General features: G+C 47.6%; 1 protein-coding gene across 2 annotated transcripts; it reads right to left on the minus strand.

The window, feature by feature from the left end:
- Positions 1 to 9,194: 9,194 nt before the first annotated feature.
- Positions 9,195 to 22,987, minus strand: Entpd6 (ectonucleoside triphosphate diphosphohydrolase 6). Of its 2 annotated transcripts, XM_035446789.1 has the most exons (13): positions 22,696 to 22,987; positions 20,522 to 20,598; positions 18,888 to 19,031; positions 17,562 to 17,637; positions 16,690 to 16,725; positions 15,709 to 15,794; positions 14,697 to 14,776; positions 14,174 to 14,238; positions 12,800 to 12,901; positions 12,021 to 12,158; positions 11,533 to 11,589; positions 9,711 to 9,823; positions 9,195 to 9,293 (listed from the first exon to the last, which is right to left on the minus strand). In XM_035446789.1, the coding sequence occupies exons 1-13, from the start codon at positions 22,985 to 22,987 to the stop codon at positions 9,195 to 9,197; spliced, it is 1,365 nt and encodes a 454-aa protein (XP_035302680.1). The 2 variants fall into 2 exon arrangements, with proteins under 2 accessions (XP_035302680.1, XP_035302681.1); XM_035446790.1 differs by lacking the exons at positions 9,195 to 9,293; positions 9,711 to 9,823; positions 11,533 to 11,589; ... (3 more) ...; positions 14,697 to 14,776; positions 15,709 to 15,794 and adding an exon at positions 16,422 to 16,462.
- Between the last annotated feature and the right edge of the window lie 1,730 nt (positions 22,988 to 24,717).

Genomic DNA, 24,717 nt, shown 5'->3' on the forward strand with positions numbered 1-24,717 from the left:
GAGCACACTTTACAACCCACGGGCAGCCCAACAGATTGGAGAGTGTCTCTTCCAGGCAGCTTAATTGGTCCGAGCCTCTTCCAGGTACCTTGACTTGTCTGTTTCTCCCAGGAAGTTTGGACTGTCTGGGAATAATCTCTCAGCAGTCCTTATGGCTTCTGTAAACTTGGGGAGGAAGCCCAATGAATCTGGTCGTTTCAAGCACTTCCTGAAGCTACTGAGTTGTTTACTTTCTGAGTTTGTTTGTTGTTGTTGTTTGTTGGTTTTTGAGAAAGAGCCTTACTGTATAGATCACTCTGGCCTTTCTCACAGATACTGACCTGGGTGCTAATCTGAGCTCTTTATTTGCAGTGCCTTTTGTTCTTTGAAATTCCCATACAATGCATTTTGATCATATTCTGTCTCCTTTCCAAATTCTTCCCAGATCTACCACCTCTCCCTACCTACCTAACTTTGTGTGTTTTTGAAAAAAATAATTCATTAAATCCAATTTGTACTGTATCACCAACCTTCTACAAACTTACAGAAAACTACTATTGTCAGAAACTATCAATTGCCAGTAACTCCTCGGCTAGGGTTGGGACTTCATGCCCACCTTCCCTCTCTCCATGCTGGGACTTTGTCTGGCTTGAGCTGGTGAAGAGCCTTTGTGTGCTGTCACAGCTGCTCTGAGTTTGTGTGTGCAACTTCCTGCGTGGCCTTCAAGTCTCTGAAAAGTAACCTGGAAAACCATTACCATCACAGGAGAGCTAGTGGGAACTGGTAATGACCTGCTGCATTTCCTCAACACCAGTGACTTCTGTTTCCTCCATGCCATGAGTGGACCCAGTGCCCTGCATAGGTTAGGCAATTGCCCTTGGCTTGAGCCAGGATGCTGTTGTGTTCTCCAGGCTGGCCTCAAGCTCATGGTCTTCCTACTTCCAACTCCTGAGTACCGGGGATCACCAGTGAGTGTCAAGGCCTCACACCAGAATCAGGGATATATATATATATATATATATCAGCCAGATAAGAGCAAGTGGAGAAGCATCTTTAAGTTTTCTTCTGATAATACCAGAACTTGTATGGAATGACCCAGAACCCCTGGAGTTGCACACTCTAACATCACTCCAGTATAGACCACCGACTCAGGGTACATCCTAGCCTCTTCAGTTTCTACATCAATAAAACCCTTCACGTACAAGCACTTGAGAAGTTGGCGGCGTACACAAAAACAAAATGATCCTTTCTTTCTGATCTTGCAATTCTACTCCAAAGAAAACATCCAACAAAAATGCTTATGTCCACCTGAAGTCATATGCAAAAATGCTGCTAACAGCATGTAAATGTCTTGAATGGGTACATAAACTATGAACCAAAAATAATGAAAATCAGACAATGGTTGCCAGGACACTGAGTAACACTCTCTGGGGTGATAGACATGTTTGTATGTTTTAGGAGTATAAACTACACAAGGGCAAGTACTTCACAGAATCACTTAAGTAGTGGTTTTAAGATCTGTATATTTTACTATATGAGAATGATATCTAACCAAGAAAAATCAGCTGGACTGGTAAAGGCTAGAAACAGCTTCTACAAAGTGGGCGGCTGTGGCCGTCAGCAAGCCCGCAGAACAGCCCCAAGTTCCCGGTGAGTGTCATTTCACACAGAATAAGTCTAGCAGAGACTGAGCCAAACATGGAGCTGTCTAAGAAGGGGAGGCAGGGAAGATTTCTTGCCAAAAGTCTATTTACCTTTGCTTTGCTGCTGCCTGTTTGATTTAGGGGGAGCTCTGCCGGGGAGCACCCGCTGACAAGGCAGAAGAGCAGAGGACCCTACAAGGAAATGCCTGGCAGAACAAGGAGGGAAGGCCCACGTGACCCATCAGGGATTTCAACCTTCTTCATTCTTCTGGGTAGACTTTTCTCAATTGAGCTTCCCTCCCCAAGGATCACCAGTTAGCTAGCTGGCCTGGCTCTTCTCGACTGCAGGTCTGAGAAAGGCCTTTGGGTTGAAATAACAAGAGTGTCTCTGAAGAACATAAGAGCATATGTGGTCAGGCTTGACTAAAGAGACCTGCCTGAAGAGAAACCTGCTGTTTATATGATTTCTTTGGCAGGATTGTGGAAGATTCTGTGGAAGCCCCTGAACTTCATCCCCAAATCCATGCTTCCATTTTCAAACTGCTTTACGCTGGGCGTTGGTGGTGCACGCCTTTAATCCCAGCACTCGGGAGGCAGAGGCAGAGGCAGGCAGATCTCTGTGAGTTCAAGGCCAGCCTGGTCTCCAGAGCGAGTGCCAGGATAGGCTCCAAAGCTACACAGAGAAACCCTGTCTCAAAAAAAACACCAAACAACAAACTGCTTTACTGAGGTATAGTTTACATATCCTAAGCTATCCATGTAAAGTGCACGATTCCAGGGGTTTTTAGTGTGATTAGAGATGTACCACTATTATAGTTTAGTGTAAATAACCTTTTCATTGTCTCCCCCAAATCCTGCATCTGTAGCAGTTTGTAGTTACTATCAATTCCTCCATGTCTGCTCTGGGAAACTACCACCTTGATTCTGCCTTTACTTGGGATATTTTATGTAAGTTAAATCATACAATATGCAATCCTTTGTGTCTAGTCTGTCTCTCCACTACTGTGCTGAGAATTAAACCTAGGGCCTTGCTGTACATGTGAGACAGCTTTACCCATGGAGTTAACCGCAGTCCCAAAACTTCCTTCCTTTAAAGGCCGAATAACATTCCAACGTGCTCTTTTTATGAGTGTTTTGTCTGCATGTCTGTGCACCACATGCTTGCCTGGTGTTCAGAGGCCAGAAGAGGGTGTCAGATGCCCTGGGACTGGAGTTACAGACAGTTGTAAACTGCCACGTGGGTGTGGGACTCAAACCAGGGTCCTGGAAGAGCAGTCAGTGCTCTTGACCAATGAGCCATCTCCCCAGCCCTAAAGTACTCATTAAAAAAAAAAAAAATAGAATGCCTTTTGAAAGTCTTGGATTATGTCTTAGTGGTAGAATGTTTGTCTAGTATATGTCCCCAGAACGTAGGAAAACTATTTTTTGAAATCTCCTACTCCTCAGGAAGTTGAAACCCCTTATTTTTATTCCTACATCTCTTGCCTTCAAACAAGTCCTGGCAGGCCTCTGAGCTTTGGCACTTTGATTTGCAAAGCTGTTTGGTCCTGAGCTGTCTTCCCTGGGTGGCTTCCAACCCTGAAGCTGAGTTTTCAGAGCGCCCACAACATAGCAGACATCCCACTGCCTGGCTCTGTACCATGGGACCTCATCAGGGGCCGGGGGTGGCTCAGTGGAAGAACACACACGCTCATGCTTGGCACTCTTCCAAACTTTCAGACTGCTTCTGGAGACGGCCTTATAGGGGGATATCTGCCTGGGAAGTCTGTGAATCATGCAGCTGACACTATGATTTACAAGGCAGCACTGACCTTCTCCCATAGAAACCTTTATCTCTACAACCAACAACACAGAAAGGGGCATAAAGGTTGTTGGATAAAGGGGTGGCTAGGCCTAGAGCTGTTGTTTCTCATCATATCTATTTTCCTCTTTAGGGCGGAGCCCAGCCTGTGGGGTGTGGCCTGGGGTGACCAGGAACACTGTGCTTCCCCCACAATGAATGAGATAGCATACTGGCTTAGGGTGAGAAGAGAAGCCTCTGGGCCTGTGTCTCACTCACTAGGCCCTGAGAATTCTTTGAGCTCCTTAAGGCCTAGCTTGCCAGTGGCAATGAGGGGCTAGTTGTGTGGCTAGTGACTCTAATGATCTCACGCGATGTAGTTAATGTGATGCCTGGCACAGTGACCACTCAATAAACCAAAGCCACTGCTATTCTAACTTAATCAAAGGAGAAGAGATGTTAGCTGGGCCCTGGTGTTATGACTTGAAAGAGTCCCCCATGCATGCACTGCATTGGAAATGTGATTTCTGATGCACCAGTATGAGGAGATGGAGATCCAATAAAAGGTGACTGGCAGCCGGGTGTTGGTGGCACACGCCTTTAATCCCAGGACTCAGAGGCAGGTGTATCTCTGTGAGTTCGCGACCAGCCTGGTCTACAAGAGCTAGTTCCAGGACAGCCTCCAAAGCCACAGAGAAACCCTGTCTCGAAAAACCAAAAAAAAAAAAAAAAAAAAAAAAAAAAAAAAAAAATGGTGACTGGCCTCCTTGTGAGCAAAACTGAGGTGACTATCAGGAGAGTCAGTTAGTTTTCTCCAGCATTGTGAGTGCAACTTGGGGGATGGGTGTGAATCAGTGGGTGAAGTGCTTATTGTTAAGCATGAGGACTTGAGTCCAAATCCCCCACACCCAGGCAAAAGCCAAGCATGGTGGTAGGTACATGCCTGGAAGTCCAGGGCTGGCCACAGGGTTGGGATGGTGATGATGGAGACAGGTGATTCCCCAGGAATCCCAGCTAACAGCAAGCTCTTGGTTCAGTAAGATAGAGACACTTAAAGTTAACCACTCTCACTTAATGTGCATGCACAGATGAGCATACCCACATGTGTATACACATGTACACACCACACACACACACACACACACACACACGCACACACACACACACACACACACCAAAAATTGTATGTTGGATCCCACTCGCTCTTTTCTATTGCCTTCTCTTGCCATTCTGCTTTTTACTGTAGATATAGCGAAGGTCCCCACCACTAGCCTGTACCATGGTCTTGGACTTTCTAACTTTCAGAATTGTGAGCCAAAGGCATTTCTGCTCAGTATAAATTACCCAGTAGTATTCTGTTACACTAGCTGAAAACAAAGACACTTGTCCATGATTTCAAGGCAAATCTAAGAATCTTTTTGTTGTTGTTTTTTGAGACGGGGTTTCTCTGTGTAGCTTTGGAGATTGTCCTGGCACTCACTCTGTAGATCAGGCTGGCCTCGAACTCAGAGAGATCTGCCTGCCTCTGCCTCCCGAGTGCTGGGATTAAAGGTGTGTGCCACCAATGCCCGGCTCAAATCTAAGAATCTTGAGTGTGAAGACATTGGAAGTCCTGATTCTTTTTGCTATTGTTGTTTTTGGAGACAGTTTCTCTCTGTAGCCTTGGCTGTCCTAGAACTTGCTCTGTAGACCAGGCTGGCCTTAAACTCACTGAGATCTACCTGCCTCTGCCTTCCAAGTGCTGGGATTAAAGGCGTGCACTGCCCCCACTGCTGCCACCACCACCACCTGGTTGGAAGTCTTGATTCTAACTCTGCATCCTCTACAGAATCCCTGGATGCTCACAGGAGGCATTAGTTCTCATGAGGAAGAATGCCTTTTCATTACTTATTTATTTATATTTATTTACTTTTATGGGTACCACTGTTTTGGCTGCAGGTATGCATTTGCACCACATGCATACCTTAGTGCCCACAGAGGTCCAAAGAGGGTGTTAGATCCCTTGGAACTAGAGTTACAGAAGGTTGTGAGCTGCCATGTGGATGTTGAAAACTGAACTCAGGTCCTCTGCAAGAACAACACATGCTCTTAACCACTTAGCAAAGTCTCCAGCCCCAGGCAAAAATAAATTTTGTTATTTCAAAACCTGAAAGCAGCTTTCTTGTGACCTCCTCCTCCCTGGCACTATGTTAGAACCTGGCCCCTGGAAAGGTACAAGCCTTCAGGTAATGCTGGACACCTGTCATCTTCTGCCCAAACCAAAGCTTTTCACAGTTATCTCCAACTGTCTCAAGCATTCCTCACATTTCTATGTCTCCAATAAAGTCCCAGGCACATGACGTTACTGGACACTTCACACCAAGTCTGTTCCCAAGTTCCTGCCTGGGGTGATGGCTGCTGACACCATTGTACCTACCATGCTTTGTAAAGTACCATCCTGGAGTCATCTCTGTCTTTCCCCTAGACAGTATTTGGAACTCACCCTTCCAAGGACTCTGAAATGGTTTTAAAAATGAGTAGATCACAAACTGATTTCTTGCATGTGAAAGGATCCAAAAGCATTCGAAAATATCCAAAAGCTTCAAGCTCTTAATGGAAAAACTAAAAGCATAAAAAGTCCATTTGGTTAGTTTGTAGTGCTGTGGGTTGAACTCAGGGTCCTGTGCATGCCAGGCAGGCACCCTGCTGCCCCTGTGCCACACCCTAACTCCAGAACTTGAAAACTGTTTAAGTAATGAAGCCTCTGCAATTATGACACAAAATCTGGGAGCCACACAATAAATAAATAGAAGGTTTCAATATATAGTAATAAAGCTACCATAAAGTCAAAAGGGAGCCAGGCAGTGGTGGCACACACATTCAATACCAGCACTTGGGAGGCAGATATTGTATCTCTGTGAGTTCAAGGACAGCCTGATCTACAGAGTGAGTGCCGGGACAGGCTCCAAAGCTACACAGAGAAATCCTGTCTCAAAAAACAAACAACAATAATAACAACAAACAAACAACAAAAAGTCAAAAGGGAGTGGTGGAGAAGTATCACAATGGGCTAATCTCCTTAATAAAGAAAGATTGTAGCTGGGTGGGGGTGGTGGCGGCGGTGCATGCCTTTAATCCCAGCACCAGGGAGGCAGAGGCAAACTCTGTGAGTTTGAGTCCAGCCTGGTGTTCAAAGAGAGTTCCAGGACAGTCTCCAAAACCTACAGAGAAACCCTGTCTTGAAAAACAAAACAAAAATCCTAAAATCTGGGGAAATAATTACCAGTGTTCATGAAAAATGATAAATATTAACAGATGTTCTTCTTAGATACAAAGAAAAATCATCAGTCCCATTCTACCATCTGCCAGAATGGCAAACATCAAACCATGGGCAGTCACTGCGCTGGTGAGGGAAGCCAGCACCAGTTACCGGCAGGGTAAAGAAACTGGCTATGTCCACTCCAATTTAAAATGGTAATGTCCTTGACCAGACAGTGTCAGGATGGCTCACATATATGAAGATTCAAGTAGAAGGACAGCCTGAGGTCCTAACAGCTAGATGTGGGAGTGTGACCACCGACTACTGCAGGTAGCTAGGGTCTCTGCCATTCAAGTAGGAGCAGTGTAGGGTAAGGGACATAGCAGATGTCTGGGGTATGTCGGTGGACCCAGGGAGGCACAAAGGCGTACAGGCCAGAGTGATGCAGCTATTTAAAAAAAAAAAAACAAAACACAACAAAACAATAAAGTCCTCTTTATTATCACGAAGGGTGCCAAGAGTAGTGACTTGCATGTTTTGCCAGGCCTAAGAATATCCCAGTCTATTAGTGTTCTTTTGGGAAGCATCCAGCTGTTTACTTTTTCATGAGTGAGATCACTAAACATTACCTGCAATGAGTCTACTTCTGTATTTCCGTCCTGCGGATTTGATGCTTCGCCTCTGGAGTTTTCAAACATTCAGGCCATCAGCTAAAGAAGAAAGGGGCGGTGGGGTCTCTGCCAAGGAGTGTAGTGTGGAAAGGACAAGATTTTCCATACTCTCCTCAGCAAAATCCCCGGGCTCTGGTCCCAGGTGACTCTTTTATCTGGGAAGACTTCTTCCTGCTTTCTTTTTTGGACATGTTATACACTGGTCACAAGCCCCTCCAAGGTTTCATTTTAAGGAGACCACCAGGCTTACTCTGCTCTGGTTCTGGGGTCTCCCTACTGCCTTGGAATCTGAGTTCCACTGACCATCCTTTTCCCCCAGGGAATGTCAGGTCTTTCCCAGGCTTCCTTCCTACCCCTGTCACCTGTGAAGCTACTGCTTCTGTAGTGAGAAGCCACCCAAGATGCCAGCTCTAGCCCTACAAGGACAGCTCCACTGTACAGGGACCCAGCTTCTTTAGGGTCATGTGACTATTTGAGTAGCATGAACAAGGTATCAGAGAAGTAAGAGCTGGCTCCTTGGAGCCTTCACTGCCCCCTTTGCCTATACAACTGTTCCTCTGTACTGGCCAGTCCAAGTGGAATTCTTGGTTTAAGGCGGTGGGGGGTGGTGTGGTATGAGGCGTTTCTCAGGGTCAGACCTTGTGAACCACCATAGACTTAGGGGATGTGAGCATTTGGGGTATCAGTGGACCCTGGCATGTGACCCCTTTTGGACTATGCCAGAATCAAACTCGATCGTTGTTGAGCAGAGTGACCTACAGGTGATGTACCCAGAACTGTCCCTAGCCAAACTGTCAGCCATATCTCAGGAGAGGGAGGAGCTCAATAGAGAGCTGGGACAGGGCGCCCCTAGACCTTCAAACAGTCCAGGCCTCTGGGTGGCCTGCTGCTGCTGCTGCTGCTGGTTACTGCTACTGTTGTCCCAGTTGGGCAGGTTTTAAATGCTGGCAGCTCACTCAGGACGCAAAGGAGAGAAACCCTTGTAAACCTTTATTTGGAGTAGAACAACATGGCTCAGCTTATTCTATAGACTGTACATTCACTGAGGGGACCACAGGGAGCCAGCTGCAGCCCAGTGAGGAGGGTGGGGTGGGGGCAGTATGGTTCCAGGGCTGAGTTTTCTGATCCGCCCCACTGGTGCAAGTGGCTCATAGCAGTAATACATTCACTGGGACATTGTTGTGCCCAGAAAGGGGGCTCAGTTTTAACACAAAGCACTCACAGTTCACAGGGTAGTGCTTGAGTACACGGCCTTGAACATTCTTATAGCTCTGCTCATAGCCATATGCTCTGCAAAGCTGGAACACTGGGTCCGTAAAGAGGCACTGTCCCACCTTCTTCCTCCTCAGTGTCCCCACATCAGTTAACTCGGTACTATCCAAAGATGGGGCAGCAGACCTCCAGGTAACGCCATGACTATCCTGAGGAAGAGATGTATGCACTGAAGATGCACTCCCCTGGAAATTGCACTGTGTCTGGGCTAGTCTACTCCCACAATTCAGGGAAGGCAGACAGAGGCCTAGCTCATGAAGGAACTGGGGCTGGGAGACAAAACAAGACCCACACAGAAACACATAAAAGCAGCCACAATCCTGCAGATGGACGGGATAAGAACAGGGCTGCATCTCAGTCTGTGCCCTGGGCCCCACCTGGCGCCCTGCCCACTTGGAGGCAAGGCAGGGAGATGGCCTCAGGCCAGGAAGCATTCCTACCCTGGTCCTGCCCCAGCTAGTGTAGTGGGGCTAGTACATGGGCCATGTCCCAGGCAAATGGGCACAGAGGAGGATCTCAGCCAGGTGCAGGCTCCTCAAGGATGGTGTCACTTCCAGGTCAGTGTTGGGAGCCTTGGAATTCTGGCTAGGGTGGGGACTAGGGCTTGGCTGCTACAAGGCAGGAATCTTCTGTCTCTTCAGAGAGTCAATGTAATGAAAAATAGCCCCCAGAGCCCAGCTGGTTTCAACGTTGTCAATTTTCCGAGCCAGCTGGAAAAGACAAAGGAAAAGAGAAGAGAACATCATAGGACTGAGATGTAAGACTGGGTGGCATCTGTGGAGGAAGGCAGTGGCTGAAGAGGCTACACACAGTTTCAGGCTATTTGTTAAAAGCAAGGATGGGAGCAGGAGATAAACAGTAGAGAATGTCTTTCATCCCAGCACTTGCGAGGCAGAGGCAGGAGGATCTCTGTGAGTTTGAGACCAGCCTGGTCTACAAGACCTAGTTCCAAGACAGCCTCCAAAGCCACAGAGAAACCCTGTCTCAAGAAAAAACAAACAAACAAACAAACAAAACAAAAAAAACCCCAAACAACCCCTCCCCCCAATCCAAACAGTAGGGTCAACAGTTCTCAGCACCCCACACTACAAATGGAATGTGGAACCCAAGATGTGATGCTTATTTACCTTCAGCACCTTGTCCCTGGGAAAACCAAATTCACGGAGCAGCAGGCTGATGTAGGTGAGGTCCATGCAGGCAAAGGAGCTGCTTGGTGGCTGTGTCTCCAGTGTGCGGCATACTGGAAGAGATGCCAATTCTTAATCATGTTCTAGACCAGTGGTTCTTAACCTTCCTAATGCTATGACCCTTTAATATGTTCCTCATGATGTGGTGACTCCAACCATAGCATTATTTCCATTGCTACTTCATAACTGTAATTTTGCTACTTTGTTATTGTTGTTTCCAGACAGGGTTTTCTCTGTGTAGCTTTGGAGCCTGTCCCAGAACTTGCTCTGTTGAACAAGCTGCCCTTGAACACACAGAGATCAACCTGCCTCTATCTCCCAAGTGCTAGGATTAAAGGCGTGTGCCACCACTGCCCAGCTAATTTTGCTATTGCTATGGATCATAATTAAATACTTTTGGAGATAGAGGTTTGTCAAAGGGGTCAAGACCACAGGCTGAGAACCATTGTTTTAAACAACCTAGGGGTGGGGAGGAGGCAACCCTGACCCCATCTTGCTTTTCACTTCTGATTCACTGTCAAACTGCAGTGTAGTAACCCTACTGGTAGGCCAAGAGGCCAGTCTCAACCTCCACTAGGCCTGGATGCTAGATCCAAGAGAGACTTGAATGTCTTAACTTGGGGTAACAGTGGAACCCCACTTTTCCCAGCTACATCTCTGTATCTGAGCCCCTTCACACTTCCTAGATGTCAACATATTCTAGAATCCAGCCTTTCTAAGGCCTGATAATGACACTAAGGCTGACTCCAAATCCATTCTTGTGTATGTGTATGTGTGTGTCCTTGTGTAGGCACAGAGGACAGAACAACACATATGGTATCCTGCTATATCACTCTCTAATCTCTTGAGACAAGGTCCCTCATTTGAATCTGGAGCTTGGCTGGTGACCAACAAGCCTCAACGAGCCTTCTGTCCTCTCCCCCACAGCCTGGGCTTTGTAGACTCTGGCAACCTCACCTCATTTTATGTGGATTCTGGGGATTTGAATTCAGATCCTCATGCTTGTGCAGCAAACACTCAAACTATTTTTACAGCTCTCAGAATCTATTCCTGATAGATGGGCAAACCCATCTAGATACCAATGTCCAGGGAAAAGCCAAGAAGTGACAGAAAAGCATAAAAATGCCATGTTTTTAGCATGGGAGGGTAGGAGAGGGAGGAGGAGGAAACTTCTATGGAGAAATACACTAAGCTTAATTGCTCTGAATTGCAAACTGGGAACAGCAACCAGAAGAGCTGAATGTGGACATGATGTCCAGTCTTGGGTGCCAGAGCGCTGTGTGACCCAGAGCAGCTGCAGACAGAGCACAGGGGAAGAGGAAAGGCAACTCAGTGAGACACTCAGGATGCTGCCACAGCAGGAGCTACTATCCTGGAACCCAACTTCCTCAGGGTCATTTGACCATCATGAAGCGGCTGTGACCATCCCAGGGAAGAGTCTCTGGGGGTTACTTTGGTAACAAGGGAATGCGTCAGAGATTTGAGATGAGGGAAATGGCACCTCAGAGCCCTGTGGCAGGCACTGGAATTGTGGCCTTTCACAATGGAGGACACCCTCCACTGGGAGGTTGTATCTGGGGTTTAGGCCTTTGGTGATCCTAGTACACTTTGAACTCTGCCCTTACACACCTCTCTGCACCAGCTAACAGACGGAATAAGGTACTAAACCCAGCAGTGATGGGACTTGTGCCCATCACAAACACCTGGGTTTCTGCTCCCATACCCCACGACCGGTCACCCTGGCAAGCGCAGTGCCACTCACCATACTTGGCTGCTGTCTCAAAGTCTCCGACCACAAGGCTGCCTCCTTTCTCTGCATCTGTCGGATAAGATAGACACTGTCAGCCTCACTTCACTGGCTGACTGCTTACCCTGCCCTGGGTCCATAGGCCAAAGCGAGCCCCTCATTGCAGGTCTAACCTCTTCCTCAGAAAGACAGCATGTGGCTGCCCATTTCAAGTGGCTCCTGAGCTGAGGCTGCAGGACAAGGCCAGGCAGTAAATGACAGAGAGTGAGTGCAGAGCAAGCCCTACTTTCTAGCAGAATCTATCCGCAGCAGATAACTGCTATTTTACTAGCTGCCTCAAAGGAACTAGCTTACCTAAGAAAGGGGCTTATGACTTCCTGCTTCTCTATCACACTGCCCAACTCCTTTCACACCCACTCACTTCACCCAGACCAACAAAGCCACCGCTGTCTAGCATCGGCCCCCGGCCCCCGGGCCCCTGCCCAGGCCGCCCTGGCCCTTACCTATAAGGCCAAAATTCGCTGCAAGGTCATAGTAGTAGGAAAAAGCATAGAAGTCCACGTGCTGTGCCTCTTCTGCCCTGTGTACTTTGTTTCTGAGGACGTCTGACACCCTGCTGGCACACAGCTCATAGAGGCCCTCTGCAAAAGGCAAGAGAAAGCACAGAGCCAAAGTTAGCAAGCCCGAGGCACACAGGTCACACAGCTCCCATCCATGTGGATGACTGACAGTTCAACCAGGCTGACCACACACCAAAGGTGGATATGCCTCTTGTCTTGTGTCCAGCCTGGCAACAGTAGCCCAGTTTTTCTCCTAGAAGAAATTCAAAGGACCCAGAATAACAAGACCAGGGTGAGGGCCAGTGACAGGGTGGTGGAGGCTGTGTGTCCTGGGCTGTTGGCAGGAAGCAGCCTTCATTTCTCTCTGCACAGAACTGGCCAGAGTAGTTTCTGGGCCAGGAGCCTAAATGTGGCCATTTGTCCCAGGCCCCAAGGCACCCAGCTCCTTTCTCACTGGAGCTGTTGGGAAAGTTGGCTATTTGGATAGAAGTGCTTGGTGACAGACAAGGAGACTTTGTGCAGAGACCCTAAAGAGGGAGGTAGGCAGAGGGGCCCTAGCTCTCAACAAAAGCCTTCGAAGTCCTGCCACAGTTCTTGGTTGCCTGTGCTCTAGGGGGAGGTACAGTCTTGTCTGTGTTGGTGCCTGCTTTTTAGAAGTATCTGGAAAAAGAAAAGGGAAGCATACTACCTTTGACCCTCATGATCCTGGCAATACCACCTACCTGCCTTCTGTCCTGAAATTCTATAGGTGACCTCAGCATGCTCCCACTCTCCTCTGAACCGGGAAGACAGACAGGGGCTGACCAGTTCCTTGTCATCCTCAGCTGAAATAGAGATGGCCATGAAGATAAGAAGGAAATGGTGCTCTGTCCATCAGACAGAGCTTAGAGGACTGGGTGGGGCCCAACAGAGAATGCTACAGGCTGTACAGGGTACAGGGACGCAATGGGACCTGTCTCCCAAGACAGTCCAGGTCAGCTGGAGAAAACTCCTGTTGTCACAGGGGTGGCAGTCAATCCCACTTGTCCAGAAACATGACTGTGGCCCTGGTGAAATGCAGCAGCTTATGTCCCCTGGGCGCCTGGGGTTCCAGACACTGGGCCAAGTGCTGTTTTATCAGTTATCACAATGGTCCTATTTGGAGGAGACTGTCACAACCCAGTTTTACAGATGGCTAAGACTGGCAGTAACTGACAAGTTGGTAGAAAGGCAAGGACAGGTGACACCAGGTGTTCCCATGCTAGAGTGAATCTGAGCTCCCCATCATGAACTAGGCCCAGAAGCTACGTGCTGAGGCTTGTGTCCAGCCTTTAGCACTTTAAGATGGGGTGAAATCTTGGGTAGGTGGAGCCTAGGGGGGGAAGTTAGGTCACTAGGGCATTTTCTTGGAGGAATACTGGAGCCTGACCATTTTCCTCCTTTGCCTCCTGCTGCCAGCAGGTGAACAGTGTCCTCTGCTCACACCATGATGTCCTGGTTCACCACATGCCCAAAGGCAACATAGTAAGTGATCATTAACTTATCCAAGACCATAAGACAAACTTTTCTTTCTTAGAGCCATTTGTCTCAGTTACTGTCAGTGACAGAGAACTGACACACGAGGTGATTCTAAGTGTAGGTGACACAGTTAAGAAATTATTTCTCTACTGTCTCTCTTTTTTTAATTAAAAAATCCCTTTATTTTTATTTGATGTACATGGGTGTTTTGCCTGCATGTATGTGAGTATAACATATCCATGAAGTATCTGTGGGGGCTAGAGAGGGCATCAGATCCCCCGCGTCTGGAGTTACAGACAGTTGTGAGCTGTCATGTGGGTGCTGGGAATCAAATCGGGGTCCTTCAGGAGGGCAGCCGGAGCTCTTAACCACAAAGCCACCTCTCTAGAAACCTCCTAGTATCTCTTTTAAGAATGATAATTTAGAAGACTGGATGAAGGTAAACATGTCACCCCATATTCTATCTTATGTGTAAAAAGATCTGGGCCCGTCCCACCCAGGCTGGATTAGTAGGCAGTGGCTGATACGCTGCTGTGTAGCAGAGGGGGAGGAGAGGCACCAGGGGTGGGGACAGAGCCTAGAGCAAGTGTTCTACTCACCAGGCTTCCCCTCCACGCCACCCAGAATAGCCAGTCGGGCCGACATCAGTCCTAGCCCCAGGTAGCTGTGGAGACAAAATTTGGTGAGGCTGGGGCACTCATGCACCTGCCTGGGCTCAGTGGGAGAAGGAAAGGTGTTCTCATTCTTCTCTGAGCTTTACACTAAGGCTGAGACATTAAGTAATCGAACTGAGAGCCTGTTAGGAGCTCTTATAGAAGCTGTGCACATGGCAGCGAAGGAGACAGAGCCTGTCTGTTTCTCTGGGGTTCTGCAAGTGCTGTGTGGCCAGCAGGCAGCCTTAGTCTTTTCCAAGCCTCCCCCAAAGAAGGACAGAACAAGAACAATAGAAGAATGTGCTTTTATGGGAAATTTAAAAATGATACATGCAGGAGGAGAAGCAGGGGAGGCAGGACAAGAAGGGCCCAGGCAGTCTCTTGGCACAAGGGATTCTGGGATCTGGCATCTACATGGGGAAAGGGTCCCACCATAAGTGGGAGGTGCCCCAGGAGTGGGCAAACCCACCTGTAGGAATACAGCCTGTATGTCCTGTTAAACATCTGCAGTGCTGTCAAGTGGCCGGGCGGGGAGGCCTGCAGGGTACCCTGGGGAGGAACACGAAGCCACTGTTGCCCCTGGTCTTTCCAGAAGACCGTACCCTCCTCCCTGAATCGCCTGGATGAACAGGGACATCTAATGAGTTTTCCTTTGAGTCTTTGGCTATGAAACAATGAGGAGCAAGAGATAAAAAAACCAAACCAACCAGAATGATGGTTCTCCCTCTAGGAGAAGCTTTCTTTCTGTTTTTCTTTCCATATTAGGGATCAAACCAGGGCTTCCAGGTACTTGGCCAGTGAGCAACATCCTCAGTATTTTTTATTATTATTATTATTATTATTATTATTATTATTGCTATTTTGAGACCAGGTCCTGTTACCTTTGAACTCCTAATCCTCCAACCTCAGCCTCAGCTGGGATTACAAATGGACATCACTGGACCAGCTGCATCTTGTACCTTCTGACATACATAGTCCAATCAGACCAGATAAGCATCTTTCTCTAATAACCTGACTAGGACCACAGCTTCAGTTACTAGGTGTGTACAGGTGCATTTATTCACCCACTCTATAACACAGGTGTTTGTGACTGTTAATAAACAGTGTGGGTGACAAGAACAGAATTTAAAAATAGCAGATGTCACTAGACACAAGTGTTTTTTCTCTCTTTAGAACAGTTATCTTGAAGAGGGTTGACCCTCCCCCCTCACCCCCAATCTATTAGCCGTACTGTCCACTCTTGCTCCTGGAGCTTCACGGGGGATGACGGTGTCTAGTCTCTAGCCCAACGCTTCCTTGTCATCATTTGATTTCACCTCACTGAAGGGCAGGTTTCTATTTAAGAAGTTATCTGTGAGAGAACTCAGAGGGGTGGAGCACCTTCCAGTGGCCAAGGGGCCTTCTCTGAGGGGCCTCCTTGGGGTGGCGGCAGCTCCCTGACTGTAACGCACACACCTGGTGAGGCAGGCAGGGCAGGTTACCTCGACACGGGGAAGGAAGGTGATCTGAGTGGATCCTCCGCCCAAATCCAGCATGCCCACACTGCTTCCTGGGGTTTTCAGACTGCCTAGATCACAGTGAATAAAGACATAGTGCTGGCTGCCGGGTAAGGAAGGACATGAGAACACCAGGAAGATCAAAGAGAGGTCAGAAGCTGCCCTTGATGGTGGTGGTGGCGGCACGGAAACTGCAGAAGCTGCTACAACTACTTAAACCATTGTAACTTAAAAGTCTCCAAGACCTGTGGCTCTGCCAGCTGTGGCTTTGATGGGAATGGCAGGATGACTCTGACCATTGAGAGAAATGCTCGCAGGGGCCTACCTTCTGGCAAGGCCAGCCTCGGAACACCGACTTCTTTGCTGTTCTGACACGGGTCCTCCCTACAGGGCATCATCCTCTTTGACTAGCCCCATCTCAGACTGTTCTCAAAAAGCATCTGAGCTCGCGATCTCCAACCTATCCACCAGTGTCTTTCTGCCCTCATATGGGGGAGACCTGCCCAGAAAACACTCTCTTCTTTCTACAGACACACCATCCTTCTCCAGTACAGGGCCGTACTGAAAACCATCGAAAAGTGTCTCTTCACAACCTGTGTCCAGGGCAGACGCCTCTGGCCGGGGTGACCAGTGCTCACCTCATATCACGTATCTGAAGACCTGACTAGGTTCAATTTGCTGCTTTTCTCAGAAACAAACTATAGGTCAAAGTCCCGGTGGATGCTGGGTGGGGGCTGTGCTGAGAAAGGTAAGGGCGGTGAGGGGCTATGCACACACACAGCACATACGGGCTCACATCGCCTGACCTGTCTGGATATTCCGCTACCCCAATCTGCCTCCAAACCAGCAACACTGAATCTGGCTGTTATGGTAATGGGGCCTTGGCAGGTGCTTCAAGAAGCCTGGCAGGCACTCCTTTCCTAGGGATGGTGAGTCATTAGCCTTTCCCATCCAGTAGACACGCACCTGTCAGGAAGTTGACAGTGATCCATGCTGAAACACCTGTAAGAGAATAGCACAGACATTTCAATTCCTTTTTTAAAAAAGTGTGGTGTATGGGTGTGCTACTTGCATGTATGTCTGTGGTCTTCATGTGTGCCTGGTGCCCATGGAGGCCAGAAGAGGGGTTGGAGTCCCTGGAACTAGAGTTATGGAAGGTTGTAAACCACCATATGGATGCTGGGAACTGAATTTGGGTCTTCTCTAAGTGATCTTAACAGTTGAGCCATCTCTCTAGACCCCATTTTGACTCTTGACACACAGGACTGCTATCTATTTTGCTATTTCCAGATTTCAGGGGTGTGGTGGGCACTGCTTGCATTCCCAGCCTTGAGAAGGGAACAGTATTCACTCAAGAACCCAGGGCCTTTGGGCACACACTGAAAACCTAGAACACAGTACCAAATGCCGGTCTCCTCCAGGACTTTGTCACCAGCTTCCATTTTTTGAAGAAGGCAGGCAGAGAATCCAATGTACCCTCTGCCCTCCAAACAAGCTCACTCTTAAGGTCATATTTAAAATCACTGGCCTGGGAGAAACCTCAAGTGTTGTTTTCAGATCGAGCTATATAACCACAATGTTCCCAGCATGGCAGCAAGTGGCATTCTCTAAATGTCCTTAAAACCCAAAGCATGATGTTTTCAGAGGATTCATCTGTACCAGGCTTGGAGCTGGTCAAGATAAGAGCATGTCTCTAACAAATTGAACAGGACCATGGCAGGCCAGCTACAGTGCCCTCAGGCATGGAGTCCATGCAGCAGCAGCGGCAGTGGCAGCAGCACCAAGTCATTTGTCTGACTGGGACATGCACTGATGAGGCACTCATTTGTCCACTCTACCTTCATCTGTGCCATTCATGATGGAGACACAGTCGTCCCCCACAAGGAAAGGTGATGCCTTGAAGACCTCCTTCACCTAAATGCAAAGAGAAACATTTTTTAGCCTGGCATGAAGCTGTACACTAGTACAGAACTTGGGAGGCAGAACCCAGAGATCTTCCTGAGTTGGAGGTCAGTTTGGTCCACACAGTGAGTATCTCACCCTCCACCCCAGTCAGGGCAGGGAGGGTGTGCTCATTCTTCAGAAGCAAGATCAGAGCTTGCAAGGGCACTGTGTGTTCAGCTGGCTGTGACAGAACACTGAGGGTTCTGTGGTATGCTGAGAGACAAAGATGAAACTGTTTCAAGTTTCTGCAATCTTCTGTAGGGGTGTCCTTGGCTGATATCCCTAGGATAGCTAAGAGACATGCTACCCCAGGTATCTCATCTTGAACTGCTGGGGACAGGAGAGTTCTGAGAGCAAAGATGGCCTAGACAGAGTTGGCGTGCACTGAACCTGAGGGGTCCCCAACCATTCCCTGGCTTTGGTTCAGAGATGAAGCCCTATGAGTCAGGGCTTAAACCTGGGGACCACTCATATGGCCTGTGTAGAGATGGGGGCACTTATCCAGGGACATGGGCCATCAGAGCCTCGCAGAGGGGGATGAAGGCGTGAACAACTGGGTGTGTTTCTTTCTCCATTTTCTAAGGAGTTTCAGGACATAGAAACTTCAGTGCCCTTAGTCACCCCTACCTCCCCTGTGTCCTAAGAGGATGTACTGTGCCACCAGCTTGCCAGTAAAATATAAGAACGGTCTAGAAGTTGAGGGACACTGTATCTTCCCAAACTTGGTGGATGGAAGAGAAATTAGAAATGCATTCTGGGGGTGGAGGATGTAGCCCCAGTATAGAGTGCAAAGTGGCTGTCTGGGGATACCATGTCCCCCAAGAAGCACTGGGTCTGGGGAAGAGGATAAGGGTCTCTTGGGCAGTCACATCTGAGCTTGGGCTAAGATGTCAGCTCAGCTCACGTATCTGTGGGTGCCCACAACACAATCTTAAAACAAAGTTGTGTTCCGAAATGTCACATAGACAATTCCTAACTGTGATACGGTGAACATTTCAAAGTTTTTCTCTAGAGGACATTTCTACGTTCTGCCTGCTTAACTCTAGCTGCAAGGTTAGTGGCTATTCTGTCTCTATAGCTCAGTCTGGCCTCTGGTTTGAAATTGTCTTGCTTGGCCACCTGGGTGCTGGAGTGACAGGTGTGTACCATTATGCCCAGCAGGGTTAGCATTTTTTAGTGATCCTTAGCTGCCCTCCAGAGGGGGAAATGGCTAAGTTTACCTTTTGCAGCAACTTCTGAGCCTTTTCTCCAGGCAGCAGGCGCAAACCAGCTGTGGCCTTGAGGACCAGAGGGGTGGCCTTCCAGAAGTCATACGGAATGTGTTGCTTAGCAACATTCAGAAGTTCCTGGATCCCCTGAGCACTCTGTGGATATAGTGAAAGCAAAGCAGGGCTGTTACCCTACACTACCCAGTTATCACTACCCTTTAAAATGTATATTAAACATATTATCTAGTTTAAAAATCAAACTTGGGGGATGTGTACACGCATGTGCATTTCACATGCAGACATAGGAAGATAACTTCCATGAATCAGTTCTTACCTTCTACCTCATGTGGGCAGGATCTCTTGCTTTTGCTGTTGCAGACTTACTATAAAATAGCTGACTCCCACACTGAGTTTTGCGTTTTTTTTTTTTTTTTTGTGGGTTCTGGGACTCAAACTCAGGTCACCAGGCATCTGAAGCAAGTGCTTTTGCCCACCAACCCATCTCTTCGTCCCTTTCTCTAACTGTCAAAATTGGCAGGAGCACCGCGTCAAGCAGCACTGGCCGTTTGTGAGAACACAACGGGTCAGAGCAGCGGACTAGCAGAGGGTCTAGGGGATGCTGAGATGGGCTAAGATGCGGCTCAGTGGTGGGCACTTGCCTAACACACGAGGAGAGGCCCTGGGTTTCATACCCAGCGTTTAAAAGAAGAAACAAACAAACAAACAAATGACAGGGAAAGTCAAACCCTCTGAGCAAGCAGGGTCTGCTTTAGAAGAAACCCAGGACTCCTTGGTTCACATCTTCTAGTGCATTACAACATTAAGACATCAGAAGTCTAAACACTACACACTCACAGAAATCCTATTTCACCTCCATGAAATTTGTTTTACATTTTCCTTTTACATTTATTTGGTTTGAGCCTTACATAAATTTACCATTGAGCTTCTCTGCTAGCCCTAGCACAACAGTTTTAGCATTGGTATTTGGTTTTAGTAAATGTTATACTTTCAAGCAGAGGAACTGCAATGAAAAATGAAAATTACAAAGTTACTATGGGGAGTCTTAGATCAGTATCAGAGCACTGGTCTAGACTTGGGAAGCCCGGAGTTCCATCCCTAGCTTCCTGCATCACAAGAGTATCATGCAGAACTTACACTACTAATACAAATATTTTAAAGTTCAAACACAACCTTTTTTTCCCCATTTTGTTGTTGTATGAGTGTTTTGCCTGCCTTCAGTCTGTGCACATGTATGCAGTGCCTACAGAGGCCAGAAGGTGGCACTGGACTCCCTGGGACTGGAATTACAGGTGGCAGTAAGCAGCTATGCAGGTGCTGGTAACTGAACCTGGGTCCTCTGGAAGAGCAGCCAGTGCTCTTACTACCGAGCCATCTCTCCAGTCCCCCAGTAATGCTCCTGTACGTTTGTGGGTGTGAGCTTCTGAACTGTGTGAGGATCAGGGCCTCATGGCGTCAGCACACTGGCGAGACCTGCACTTCTCCCCACCTCTCTATCTTCCCCAGGCAGTACCAGCACCAGGTCACCTTTCTCTCAGAAGATGGCCAACGGATCCTGTTCAGAAAGAGCTGGCTGGGAAGTCAGTTAGAGGACATGGAAGGACAGACAGACACAAGACGGTGGTTACCTTTTCAACATCATCAGCATAAGCAGAAAGCCCAGGCTTCAGTGCCTTAAAGGTCTCATGGGTCAAGGTGGGAGTTTCTAAAGGGAGACATTTTAAAAAGACGCAATTATGATTATATACAAGGAAAATAAATATACACAGCGGAGACTAGCTGATGTTAAGAACAGAGGCCTGACCACGGAGGCCAACTAGGAGAATTATTTTTGTTTAAATTCTGCCATCTAGATCGGCTGAGTAAAGGACCTAAAGTTTGTTTTCCTATATATGTATATACACGCAAGCACACACGCATGCATGCATGCACGCACAGAGACAGGCCGGGGTGAGTGTGCTTGCCTAGCATGTTAGAGGCCCTGGAATTGATTGCAGCACTGCCAAAAAAACCCAAAACAAACTAACAAAAACAAACAAAAAAACCAAAACAACCGAACAACTCAAACCCCAGTTTTATTGAGGATAACTTACTTAAATTTTAAGATAATTCTTGCTGATTTAACAAATAAATGATCTTAAACTGTAAAATAAAAATGACGTCTGTAACTCTGGGATATTATCCTTATATGGGCCTTCAACAAGCTACTATAGGCTTGCTTTTCTTCTTAAGAAGTTGAGTGTTTGATGTCAGGAGGACATCAACAAGGAAAGTGTCCAGATCCATCCTGTGGCCAAAGACAACAGTCTAAAATAGGAATAGCTGAATATGAAGATGAGGGAGACAGGACCAGAAAGGCAGGAACAAAACTTTTTCATGAAGGTTGTTCTCTTTAAAGACAAACACTAGATTATAGTATTACTGCCTTAAACTTAAGACTTTTTTTTTTTTTTAAATTTGGTGATAGAAATCTATTGGGGCCTAAAACATGGTGGAACAGTGTTCTACCACTGAGCAAATCCTTAGAACTATAACTGTTACATTTGGTTTCAAAACCAATTTTGGAGGTACCTAAGTAGATCTGGCATTTAATGTCTAACTACTGCAATAAATATAAAAGTATCAGTGCACAAGTGGACAAACTAACAAAAGGCTAGAGTATAGTTCTGCTGTTGAGTCAGCAAGAATTAACTGCTAAATTATTATTATTGTTGTTTTTCAAGACAGGGTTTCTCTGTGTAGCCCTGGCTGTCCTGAACTCACTATGTAGACTAGGCTGGCCTCGAACTCACAGAGATCTGCCTGCCTCTGCCTCTCAAGTGCTGGGATTAAAGGCATGCACTACCACACTCAGACTAATTGTTAAAAATTAACACCTTAAATGGATACAAACTTTTTTTAAAAATCTAAATTATTCTCAATAATGTCTGCCCCCCCTTTTTTCTTGTAGAGCAAAGTTCTGGCCCAAACACATAAAAATAAATAATAACTAAATCAGAAGCAAGTAAACCAGACTACTGTAGCTTTGGAAAGAACTGTCAGGGTCTCATGCTCACAGAGCAATTAATGCCAGGATAGTGTCTGCTCACTACGGAACTGGGCAAAGCAGAGGACTAGAAAGCTGGCTGTCTGAGGGTCAGATGCACAAAGAGGGCAGATTTTAGAGCAACAGATGTGAGAGCTGAGTAAAGAGCCAGGCAGCCAAGGGGTCCTAGAGAGAAGCCCCCACCTTCTGTCTGAAGTCTCCATTCCCAGGAAGCAAAGCTGATGCCATGCTAGGCTCTTAGGGCCCACAGCAGCAGTTCCTGCAAGCCTCAGTCCCAGGTTTCTGCTACTGTTCTAATTTGCCTGGGCTTCTGGCTCCGGTAAACCTGAGTATGCAGTTGTTTCCTGCCTGGAGATCTCCCAACATCAACACGACATGGCCCAAATCACAGGCTCAGCCACAAAGCCTGCTGTGGACACAGGGAGGGCACAGGCCACTAAATGCCCTCCAGTGTATTAGCTGCCCATCCTTAGTAGTCACAGGTAGTCTCAAAGTGTAAGGATAGCCTTGGGCTCCTGGGGATATAAGTGCATGGCTTTTGTGTCCACCGAGTAAGTATGTCTTAGAAACTACACTCCCCCCACCCCAAAGTGGTCTGGTGCTCACTCCCAGGGCCTCATGTGTGCTCTACCACTGAATTTTGCCTTAATAACTTCATGTTAACAGTCTTGTGAAGTAAGTTAACAGCCTTGCCCTGAGAGGGGAGAAGGCAGACATTGTGTCCGAGCCCCTAATGATTCATGGTCAGACAGATACCTCCAGGTAGCCGGGCAAACTGGAAGACGTGGATGCGGGTGCCGGTGCTCCCAGCGTCAAACATGATCCCATAGAAGACCTCATGACTATGTGTAGCTGAGTCTGGGGAGCTGAAGGCCTGCTGGGTCCACCGTGCCCCTGAGGCAGCTCCAGCAATGGTGAAGAAGGCCTGGGCAGCAGATGCCCGGTGCCATTTGATATAGGCAACATAGATGAACAGGCCCACACACAGCCCGAGGGGGTATGCCACCTTCGTCATCCGCAGAGTCCCATGGTTTGGTATTTTTCTCATTTCTCAGTCTGCTGGGGACTATGTAGCTGTTGCTGGCTGAAAGGGAGGAGAACCAGGAAAATCACATTAGGCTGTAGACTGTGGCATATGTCAGAAGTTCCCAGGTCTGGGGACAAAGCATGCAACTCAAAACGGGTCTGCAACCCCTCCCCCAGGACTCAGAGGAGTCATTTGATTTTCTTGATGATTCTGGAAGGGATGGTCCAGAACTGAGGGTTCTGGACACTGGATAACTTCCCAACAAACCATACTGGGACACACTGCTGCTTGTATCAAAGAGTCCAGTGTCCACAGATCACTCCAGGCAATAGATGGACATGCCCCATCCTGTCTTGCCATCTTTACTCATGGTCCCATTTATAGATTGTACTGTTAGTGATTTACTTTCCCAGGGCTGTAAAAACTGGCCACTCGAACAACTACAGTGAACCCGAGACAAGTGTGAAACATTAAACTTATTTTTTCTGGATGTTTAATGGATGCTGCTTTTCATTTATAAAAAAACATTCCTGTTGAGGGATAAATGATGTCTGATAGTTTCAAGGACTATAATATTCTATAGAAATAAATTAAACTGATGCCATCAGTTTTGGTGTCCTGCTGGCAGCAGTGTGTGACTAGGGCAAGCTAGTTCCTCCAAGGGCCTCCTCTGCAAGGTGGCTGCTCATGGAGGACTATCACATGAATTACAATGATGGAATTACAATGTGTTCAAGAATAGCCACATTGAACATAAGCTGAAGACAAGCTTTGTAGAGGGGCAGAGGACGCATCACCTGGAAACCAGGCACAATGATGGGCAGAAGGAGCCTGTGGCTGTCCTAAGTAGGGCCTGTGTGAGCATCCTAAGGTGCCCTAGGTGAAACAGATGTGCAATGATGCTGCACACAGAGCAGGCTTTCCTTGGTTCCACCTCTGGTCACACTCATATAATCTTAGGCAAACAGCTCAGGTCACATAACACTGTCTCTGTGCCCCAGGCCCAAGTAAGAGGCCCAAAATGGGGCAAGAAAATAAGACAAATCACCTTCCCCAGTTCCTGCGCATGTAAAACTCGGAAAGGTTCTCTGGGCAGGTGCTAAGGATCACGCCTCCCTCGCCTGTCCCCAGCTCCTGCCTTTCTTTGGTTCCCACTTGATCCCATTGTACCTGAGAGCTACTCACTGCTCTCAAGATCACATCTCATCACCTGCAGAGGCCTGGCCCTTGCAACTTATTCCATACCTTTTACCCTTGCCCATGCATCCCAAGAACACAGTGCCTCTTTTGCCTCGAAAACTCAGCTCCCTGTCCCAGGCCCTTTATACATACTATTACCCATCCCCAGAATGCTCAGCCATCAACTGGGCCAATTTTGTTCAACTGTCCAAATTCTACTGCCTTCCCCGGCCTGAATGTGTTCACCATGTGCTGAGTGCCCTACAACCCAACCTGCAAATACAAGATTCTACTTTAGACAGCCTGACAACACATATGAGTCCACAGACCTACAATCATGGCATGTACACAGGATATTAACAATCCAAACTGAACACATACCCAGGGGGCACAGGACCAGGACCAGACAGACCAGTCGGTCCACAGGCACCTCCATGTCTCAGAGGCCCAACTCCAAACATATCAACTTAATTCTGTTGTTGAAGTGTTTGTCAGTAGCTAAGGCACTTGCAGGAAGGACCAATCACTTTTCTGCAGCCATATTTAACGCCCAGTGGTGGCAAACTGATCAG

This window comes from Cricetulus griseus, chromosome 6 (assembly GCF_003668045.3).
Source record: "Cricetulus griseus strain 17A/GY chromosome 6, alternate assembly CriGri-PICRH-1.0, whole genome shotgun sequence".
NCBI lineage: Eukaryota > Metazoa > Chordata > Mammalia > Rodentia > Cricetidae > Cricetulus > Cricetulus griseus.

Coding starts and splice junctions, on each gene's coding strand:
- Entpd6 (XM_035446789.1), bottom strand. CDS start 22,987: ATGAGAAAAATACCAAACCATGGGACTCTGCGGATGACGAAGGTGGCA. Junction 17,638..18,887: donor CTCAGAAGTTGCTGCAAAAG/GTAAACTTAGCC, acceptor CTTTGCATTTAG/GTGAAGGAGGTCTTCAAGGC. Junction 14,777..15,708: donor CCTTCCTTCCCCGTGTCGAG/GTAACCTGCCCT, acceptor GTTCCTCCCCAG/GGTACCCTGCAGGCCTCCCC.